The sequence below is a fragment of the Gopherus evgoodei genome, unplaced genomic scaffold (genome assembly GCF_007399415.2).
Source record: "Gopherus evgoodei ecotype Sinaloan lineage unplaced genomic scaffold, rGopEvg1_v1.p scaffold_35_arrow_ctg1, whole genome shotgun sequence".
NCBI lineage: Eukaryota > Metazoa > Chordata > Testudines > Testudinidae > Gopherus > Gopherus evgoodei.
The window spans coordinates 2094916-2104819 of record NW_022060027.1 but is presented as its reverse complement, the minus strand read 5'-3'; the positions used below and the strand labels follow the sequence as shown (position 1 = coordinate 2104819).

Genomic DNA, 9904 nt, shown 5'->3' with positions numbered 1-9904 from the left:
CATCATTACTGTGAGGTGGTTAAGCTAGCAGGTAATCAGACTAGCTGTGGGCTCTTACTCCTGATGTGCCCAACCCGGAAAATTAAAAATAAACAAAACAAAACTGGGTTTGGTTCAAACCTAAACTGATATTTTTTGGCTCATAGAAACGAACCTCCAAAAACTCCATTCAAGTCAAAAGGAACATTTTCAATGAATTCAAAATGACATTAACTATCGATTCCAAATGAAGAGACCAGATGAGTGAGGTAATATCTTTTATTGGACCAACTCCTGCTGGTGAGAGATACGCGCTTTCGAGCCACACGGAGCACTTCTTCACATCTGGGAAAGGTCCTCCAAGCGGCACAGCTCAAAATGAACCGTTTTGACCATTCAGAAATTTTGGTTTTCGGGGAATTTTTTTGGCCAAAACTATTCACTGAATTGGTGGACAGATCGGAGAGAGTCCCGAGGAGAAGAACAAAAATGATTAAAGGTTTAGAACACCTGACCTAGGAGGAAAGTCTGAAAAAACTGGGCATGTTTAGTCTTGAGAAAAGAAGCCTGAAGGGGGGAATCTGATAACAGTCTCCAAATATGCTAAGGACTGTTATAAAGAGGATGGTGATCAATTGTTCTGCCTGTCCACTGAAGGTCGGACAAGAACTAATGGTCTTAATCTGCAGCAAGGGAGGTTTAGGTTAGTTATTAGGAAAAACTTTCTAACTGTGAGGGTAGTTAAGATGTGGAACAGGTTGTAGAATTCCTGTCACTGGAGGTTTTTCAGAACAGGTTGGACAAACAACTGTCAGGGATGATCTAGGGTTACTTGGTCCTACCTCAGCGTGGAGGGCTGGATTTGATGACCTCTTGAGGTTCCTTCCTGCCCTATCTTTCTATGAGCTTGACCAGAATTTGCAAACAGTTTCAATGCCCCGAAAAATGCATTTTGAGGGGGCAGGGGGAATTTACTATCCACCAAAAAAAAAATCATCTCATGTCTATAATCACAAATCTTTTCCACATCACAGAGTTCAATATGAGCTACAACAGAAGGTGAGAAGTTTCAAGGGTGAAATTCACATTAAAGAACCTCCCTTTCCCCCCGTGAAAAAAATACCCAATATTTTCTGCAAGATTCTCAGAGAGCAGAATATGCACAAAGCCATCATTACAAAATCACAAGATAATCACCAGATCAGAACAGAACTGGAGGCAATTACCCCTCCTTGGATGGATCCTGAGAAACCCAAATTTGGGGCATCCTGGCTTCATTGCTAGGGATGTTAACACATTAGTTACACAAGGCAGCAGCGAGACCTTTAGAGTTTCAGTTTCATGTCCAGGATGGAGCTGTATATCTGAGGGCTCATGGACACAAAACGCTTCTCCGATTCATCCAGGAAGAACAGGGGGTCCTTGATTAGAGCTGGATTGAACCCCTCCTTCACCAGCTGCCCTTTGCACTGCTTGAACGTCCCCGTGACCTCCAGAGCATCCTGTGTAACAAAACACAAAGTGCTGTAGGAGCTGACTCACTCTATGGTACATAAGAGGATAAGAGTCTACTGCAGCTGCCTGCTAGTGTAGTTGCTCCTTTAGCTCAAAGAGGCTGATGCTTTTAGCTCTAGAATTTTAGCTTTGTCCCTGGTCATCTCCCATTGGAGGAGGGGAACAGCATTACTCAGAGCACGGGCTGGTATAGCTATGCCAGCAGAGTTCTTGAGTGGAGATGCAACAGAAGAAGTTCTGCCAGTACTGGACCAGGTTACCTAGACAGAGAGCTGATTGGTTAAATCTAGTCTCAGATGATGTACACACTAGTACCTTTTACTTATAAACAGGCAGGGTATACAAAAACTGCTTTACGGGGTAACTCGGGAACACAATTTCTGTGTAAGGTAAATGTAAGAGGGGATGGATCACTCAATAAATTGCCCTGTTCCGTTCATTCCCTCTGAAGCACTTGGCATTGGCCACTGTCAGAAGACAGGATACTGGGCTTGATGCACCATTGGTCTGACCCAGTGTGGCCGCTCTTATATTCAGGTTCTAACAATGCTGCATGAGATGGTTTTCCGGAGACTGATATCACACCGAACCTTTTCCTTGTACTGTAAACCTGACTGACATTGGTTATTTGGCCTCTTGAGTATATTCCATAACGAACTACAGTGTGATCAAGCCTTTGGCCCTACAATTTACCAACCAAGTCAGGGTCCTCCACTCCCCCCAAGCCACCCGGGCTTAAAGGGCCAGCCAAAAGGATCTCTTACCTGCAGGCGGACAAAGTGAGGAATGGCGTAGTTTGGCAAGAAATCCTTGGCATGTGTGTAGAGTTTTTCACCATCAAAAACCATCCCTTCCTTCAGTCGTATTGCTGCCATTCCAATCTTGCCTTCATGTCCTGAAACACACACACAAAGCGTCAGGCTTTGTCTAAATCAGGTGTTTTAAGGTGTTAGGTGAAGCAGGCATTAGCTGGCACAGGTTAACTTTGGCTCTGTCTACACTTCCCAGTTATCCTGGGTCTGAGCACCTGGGTTAGCCTAGCCTGGGTGAGAGCCTCTCCACTGCAAAGCCCTACCTGAGTTACTGTCTCTGCACTTACTCGTGTCTGTGTCTGGGGGCACAGCCCATGGTTCTTTGCGCTCAGATGCACCACGCTTCTTTCCCAGTCGATTGCATCAGTGGCAGGAAAGCTCATCTGTCCTTCGGGGGGAATTGTGGGAAGGGCATTGGAGGACTATTAGCCTCACTTGAAAGCATGCAGGTTCCAGCCTGAGTTAAAGCAGAGCCTGGGTTCTAAACCAACCCTGCAGCTGGGTCAGTGAGCCCAGACTAAAAGCACTTCCAGACCCAGGCCAGAGATTTTTTTTCTGTCTGAACTGGAGAGACTTTTGAGCTAAAACCAGGTTAGTTGGGCAGTGTAGACATACCCTATGAGGTGCTAACATAACGCCTAGGTGATAGATTTTAAGCTCAAAATGAACATTATAATTATCTAGTCTGATCTCCTGAGAAACATGGGCCAGATAATTTTACCCACCATAGAATCATAGAATATCAGGGTTGGAAGGGACCTCAGGAGGTATCTAGTCCAACCCCCTGCTCAAAGCAGGACCACACCCCAGACAGATTTTTACCCCAGTGCCCTCAACCACACCTCCCCTCCAAAAAAGCTTGTTTCCCTGGCTCAGCATCAAACCCCATGTCACAGCAGTGAAAGCAGCAAACCCTAGCCACTAAATCACAACTTCTGCTTAAGCTACAGCTGCTCCTTTAGAAAGAGACACTTAGACTTCAAGTGATGGTAAATCGACCATGCCCCTAGACCAGTTGCTCTACTGGCAAATTCCCTTCACTCTTAAACACTTGCATCTTATTGCTAGCCTGTGTTTGTCTAGCGTCCAGCCATCAGAGGAGCCTTTTGGTACTAGGTGAAAGAGCCATATCAGGTAGGAAGTCATAGGCTGTGCTCATGGTACCTCATCTCTTGGATAAACTCAGCAGACGGAGTTGTTTTAGTCTCTCACTATAAGGCTGTTTTCCAGACCTCAGATCATTGGGTTCGACCAGAAACAATCTTTTATTATATTTTTCAGAACTGCCAGTAAACTAAGATCTCCACTATTTGCACAGCTCTAATGACCATATGCTGAGGCCTGGGCATAGACTGTTCATGGAAGGATCTGTAGATTTTTCAGGCCACTCTGAGCATCAAGCCTCATTTCCTGAATAACACAGTGATTTCTGCAGTGGAGAGAACTATTCCTCCATGCTTTGCATGGCTTTCTTCAATCCCAGGATCCCTCCCCACGCAAAGGAAGACTCAGACCCCAATACAGACATGCTACGCAATGGCTTTTAAAAGCTGCCTCAGGAAGGATGCTCCTGGGGTGAGCCACAGTGTCAAGGTGACATGAGATGTCCTGCTGCTGGGTACGCACCTGGGACCGGCACCCCGTAGACGTTGACTTCCTGAATGAACTGCACTGCCACCAGCGTCGTCTCTACCTCTGTCGTGGCAACGTTCTCTCCTTTCCAGCTGAGCAGAGAGAACAGAGGAATCTATTTTTCCATCCATCCACCCACATTGATTACTAGATTTCAAGGCCAGAAGGGGCCTTTGTGATCATCTAGACTAGCTTCCTCTAGGCTTGTTGATTTAAGGATATTTACTTTGTAGATTTTCACATGCGATGTTGATCATTTGTATTTCAGTGGTTTATAAAGCTTTGAACTTCTAGAACCTCAATATCTACGGATGCTAAATATTTGTCCGACCCTCCCGCTTGCGGGATTTTGTGCAGCTGTGAAAATTTAAATGGATAAACATCTAAAAAAAAGGCTTTAAAAGAAACATCGCTATCACCTGTTGAAATAATAAAAAAATTAATAATCAAATTCTGCCAGATCTCACTATGGTTTGGGGGCGGAGGGATAGCTCAGTGGTTGGGGAACTGGCCTACTAATCCCACAGTTGTAAATTCAATCCTTGAGGGGGCCATTTGGGGAACTTGGGTAAAAATCTGAGGATTAGCCCTGCTTTGAGCAGGGGGTTGGACTAGATGACCTCCTGAGGTCCCTTCCAATTCTATGGCTTAATGCTATCTGTCATCATACACTGTGTCTCCACCAGGGGGCTCTGCTGTCCTAGCTACACCAGTACAGCATGTGTAGTGTAGACAAGCCCTAGGTTGCTTTTCCAAACAAAACTTAGGGTATGTCTACACAAGCACAAAGAGACCCTCAGCAGCAAGTTTCAAAGACCAGGTCAACTGATTCAGTTTCATGGGGCTAAACTTAGCATGTAGATATTTGTGCTCAGCTGGAATGGGGTGAGAGGCAAGGGTCTCAGAGCCTGGGATCCAGCCTGAGCCCAAATGTCTACACTACTACTTGGCAGCATTAGCCCTGCAAGCCCCAACCAGTTGCTCTTATGTCAGGGGTGCAGACATAAGTCCCTCCTAAGTTACTTTAGTGCTTTTGACAGTTTTCCCTGTGTGCTTCATTTTATCTTCTATGGCTGATGCAACCACCCCCTGCTTGCACTTGCATGTGGGGGTTAGGCACACAAGAGCAATCTTAGTTAGGCTCCTTGGAAAACCCAGACAGACCCAGACAGTAAATTCTTTGGCTCCTGGACCATCTTTTTGTAGCAGAGGGGAGGCAGTGTGGCCTAGCAGATGTAGCACCCGACTGGGACTGAGAAGACCTGGGTTTTGTTCCCAGGTCTCTTGCTGGGTGACCTTGGGCCTGTCACAGCCACTCTCTGTGCCTCAGTTTCCCCATTTATAAAATGGAGGCAACAAGTTTTATTGCCATTGTAAATTGCTCTGTGAGAACTAATTACTGTTATAACTGTGTGTACAGCACATCACACAATAAAGTCCCAGGCTCACGTAGGGTTTTATAGGTTTTATAGGTGTTACCAGAATCAGGCTCTCCAGTTCATCCCACCTGGGAGGGGACAGCAGCTGGGTCAAATGAGGGGAATGGCTTGCCATGGAACCTACCGGAACGTGTCTCCCACCCGGTCCTGGAAATATATGAAGCCCTCGTGGTCTACCATGAGGAGATCTCCGCTGTTGAAATAGAGGTCTCCCTTCTTCAACACGTCCCTCAGGATCTTCTTCTCTGACTTCTGGCGGTCACCCGCATAGCCGTTGAATGGGGAGTTTTTTGTGATCTTCGCCACCAGCAGCCCCGACTCGCCTGGAAGGGAGCATGAGAATCCCGATGGATATCCCCCTACGTAACCCAGCCCATCCCGGCCAGTTTTCAGGGTCCTCCAATTGGTGTAGGTAATCCACCTCCACGAGAGGAGGTATCTAGCTTGATGGAAGGGTCTCTGCAGCTGTCTACACCGGCTTGGCCATGTCGCTCAGGGGGAATGGCTTTTTCATACCCCTGACCAATGTAGCTGGGTCAACCTAACTTTTTAGTGTAGGCCTGGCCTAAGAAAGGAGGGAGTTTCACCGACTCTGAATAAACATGAGTCATCATGCCAGGAAAAGGAAACAAAAGGGGGGAAAAGCTTGTGCCTGAGGTTTTTTTATCCAGAAACTGGGAAGCAGCCTAAGTGGGAAACTGTACGTGAAACACTGGGTCCCCTCAGTGATGACAGGGGTACGCTGGGAACCCGTTCAGAGGCAATAGGTAACGTCTGCTAGAAAAGAGAAGTTAGCTAATTTAGAGGCATAAAGCCTGAAGGTGCATCCTGATGTTTACTTTTTATGTAACTGTTACCCAGAGTCTCCCAGGAGTCACTTAACGGTCTCTCTTAAAGAGGTGTCAGGAACAAATCAGTGGGGACACAGCAACTTCTGTCTGATAAATGATTGATATAAGGAAGCGTGCTCTTATCTAAAACTACTGTTATTAGCTATTAAGCACACACACACATATGTAATAGGTTTAGGACATCTCAGATATAGTTACCCACAGTCTGAGATGCTTTTGAGTAACCACCATCCGGGCTTCCAAGGGGCCCTCTTTCCCTCCAGCTGATGGGGAGTTTAAATGTCAGTTCCTTGCCTGGAGAAAAGCTCCCTCAGACTGATCTGAGGTATTTATTTTTACCAAATCTTTTATAGCTAACTCTAACAAAGCACGTAACCTAAAGTGACGCCTAGTGGGTCAGCAGACTAACCTCCACTGAGTCAGCAATTCTCCTAATTTCTCCTCCTCATCTCCAAACAGTTCTAGCATTTCTAGCCATAACAACAAGATGTCAGAGGGACCTAAAACCACTCACTCTCTTCCAGAACTTTCCCTCCCATCCTCCCATTCTGCTTAGCAAACTGCAAGTCTGCAGCTGTCCGACCTTGTCTCACAAAGGTCCAAGATTTTTCCTAGCTATTGGTTTGGTTTTCAGCCGGCAGTGGTTGCACATACAGAATGGACGACTGCAGCACAGCCAAGTTCTGGGGTACATGCAGGAAGGTCAAATTCCGGGGTAACATAGTGTGTGTGTGTTGGTGTCCCCTTTGCTGTTTCTTCTCGGAGTCTGGGATTTTTTCTATCAAATAAACCTTTTGTTTATTTCCACCCTGAGCATGGCTCTGGTGTGCACCATGGTATGTGTGCCAAAGGGAACTGGTAGCTGGGGGCTGGTTTCACTCCTCTGGGGCGGCGCATGGAGCAGCTGGAAGTTAAGGACTTGGGCCAGAAGGATTTGGGGAGATGCAGGCTGAGAAGGGCTGTTGCTGTCACCTTGAAAGGACTAATTTGGCTGATGGAAGCCAGGGTGAGACCTTTGGCTTATAGGCCGGCAACTGGTGTCAGGGCTTGGAATCATAGCAGCATGGCACTAAGACTCCCAAAGTTACATAGCAGGTGGAGACAGAACCCCTCACCGGTCTGGGTGTCATAAACAGATAGCTAAGGGTTAATGTCTCTTTCACCTGAAACACCTGACCAGAGAACCAATCAGGAAACCGGATGTTTTCAACTTTGGGTGGAGGGAATTGTGTGTCTGAGGTCTTTGTTTTCTGGCTGCCTGCTTCCTCTGAGCTTTGGAGAAGTAGTTCTGTTTTCTAATCTTCTGTTTCTAAGTGTAAGGACAAAGAGATCAGATAGTAAGTTATATGGTTTCTTTTCTTTGGTATTTGCATGAATATAAGTGCTGGAGTGCTTTGATTTGTATTCTTTTTGAATAAGGCTGTTTATTCAATATTCTTTAAAGCAATTAGCCCTGTATTGTATCACCTTAATACAGAGAGACCATTTGTATTTTTTCTTTCTTTTTTATATAAAGCTTTCTTTTAAGACCTGTTGGAGTTTTTCTTTACTTCAGGGAAATTGAGTCTGTACTCACCAGGGAATTGGTGGGAGGAAGAAATCAGGGGAGATCTGTGTGTGTTGAAGTGGCTAGCCTGATTTTGCATTCCCTCTGGGTGAAGAGGAAAGTACTTTTTGTTCCAGGACTGGGAACAGAGAGGGGGAGTCACTCTGTTTGGATTCACAGAGCTTGTGTCTGTGTATCTCTCCAGGAGCACGTGGAGGGGGGAAGGGAAAAAGGATTATTTCCCTTTGTTGTGAGACTCAAGGGATTTGGGTCTTGGGGTCCCCAGGGAAGGTTTTTCAGGGGGACCAGAGTGCCCCAAAACACTCTAATTTTTTGGGTGGTGGCAGCAAGTACCAGGTCCAAGCTGGTAGCTAAGCTTGGAGGTTTTCATGCTAACCCCCATATTTTGGACGCTAAGGTCCAGATCTGGGAATAAGGTTATAACATGAGTGGCAGCCGGTGGGAGATAGACAGAATCCAGAAGCCAGTAAGAATATTATATTTTTCTTTTCTCTGCTAAGGGCTTTTTAGCAGAGAGAAACAGTTTGGTTTTAAAAGGGAACCAGAGAGAAATTTTTTTTCTGCTCTCTCTGGCAGTTTGTGGCTTGCATGTTAAGCAAGAAACCATTACCAGACTATTAACAGTCTTTTGTCACACAATAGCACTCCCATTGAGAGTCATACCAGCACTATATAAATGCAAATAAAGTGGTTTTTCAGGTTTACTTAACATTGAAGATTAGCTAAAGGCACTGTTGCTAGGCAGACTTCAGGAGGCAACAGAGAACCTGCAGTTCAGAGGATAAACACCGGAGGGCACCCCAACACAAGAAAACAGGAATCATGACTTCTAAGGCAAAAATGGAGGCCGAAGCACAAGTCAGAGAAGCTGAACACAGGCGACAACTGGAAATAAAACAAGCAGAGATGGAAATAAGAGAGAGAGAAAGAGAGGCAGCACACAAAAGAAAACTAGAAGAAGAAGAGGTGGCCCACCGCCGAGACATGGAAAAACACCAAAAAGAAATGGAAAAACAACAAAAAGAAATGGAAAAACAACAAAAAGAGTATGAAGAGAAGGAAAAACAGAGAAAACATGAACTGGAGTTGGCAAAAGCTGGGCTGCATGTGCCAGCCAACCCTAACAACCCGGCGCCAATTATTGCTCCACAGCACAGGAAATTTCCCACCTACAAGGCAGGTGATGACACCGAGGCCTTCTTGGAAAATTTTGAAAGAGCCTGTCTTGGGTACAGCATCCCCGAAGACCAGTACATGGTAGAATTAAGGCCACAACTCAGTGGACCTTTAGCAGAGGTGGCAGCTGAAATGCCTAAGCAGCAAATGAATGACTATAAACTTTTTCAAACCAAGGCCAGATACAGAATGGGGATAACCCCAGATCATGCCCGTCGGCGTTTCAGAACCCAAAAGTGGAAACCAGAGGTGTCATTTCCCAAACACGCCTACTACATTGCAAAAAACTATGAGGCCTGGATAACAGGAAACAACATTCAAACCTTGGAAGAACTGAACCTCCTCATACAAATGGAGCAGTTCTTGGATGGTGTTCCTGAAGACATCACACGGTACATACAAGATCGAAAACCCAAAGATATCGCTGAGGCGGGGGAGATTGGAGCCAAATGGATGGAACTGGCAGAAAGCAAAAAAGCTACTGTCAAAGGAAACAATTACCCCAGGGGGCACACAGACCATAAACCCTACAACCGAGGACAGCCAAAGACCCCACATACCACCCAAGTAAAGCCACAGACACCCTACCCTTACACCTCACCAGTCTCCAGTAACTCACCTCGGCCCAGTGACCCATCAGATGGAAGATGCTTTAAGTGTAATGAACTGGGACATATCAAGGCCAACTGTCCAAAGAACACCATGCGAGTGCAATTCATTACACCACCATCACCCCAAAGATCCCCAGGCCCGGATGCCTCTCAAATACCCTTGGAGCGAAGGGAAAATTTGAGAGTGGGCGGAAAGAAGGTTACTGCGTGGAGAGACACGGGGGCACAAGTGTCAGCTATCCACCAATCCTTCGTTGACCCCAAATTCATCAACCCAAAGGCCAAAGTTACAATTTACCCCTTCATGTCACAAGCTGTAGAC

At 46.0% G+C, this 9904-nt stretch overlaps 1 protein-coding gene across 1 annotated transcript in view; it reads right to left on the bottom strand.

Moving 5' to 3' along the window:
- Positions 1 to 243: 243 nt before the first annotated feature.
- The window catches only part of SLC27A5 (solute carrier family 27 member 5), a 43220-nt gene continuing 33559 nt past the window's right edge, over positions 244 to 9904 (bottom strand). Inside the window, exons 7-10 of the mRNA XM_030545123.1 lie at positions 5502 to 5700; positions 3933 to 4030; positions 2259 to 2389; positions 244 to 1481 (exon numbers count right to left, since the gene is read on the bottom strand). Coding sequence (XP_030400983.1) covers positions 1305 to 1481; positions 2259 to 2389; positions 3933 to 4030; positions 5502 to 5700 — 605 coding nt within the window. The 3' untranslated portion in view covers positions 244 to 1304. The remainder of the gene's footprint in view (positions 1482 to 2258; positions 2390 to 3932; positions 4031 to 5501; positions 5701 to 9904) is intronic.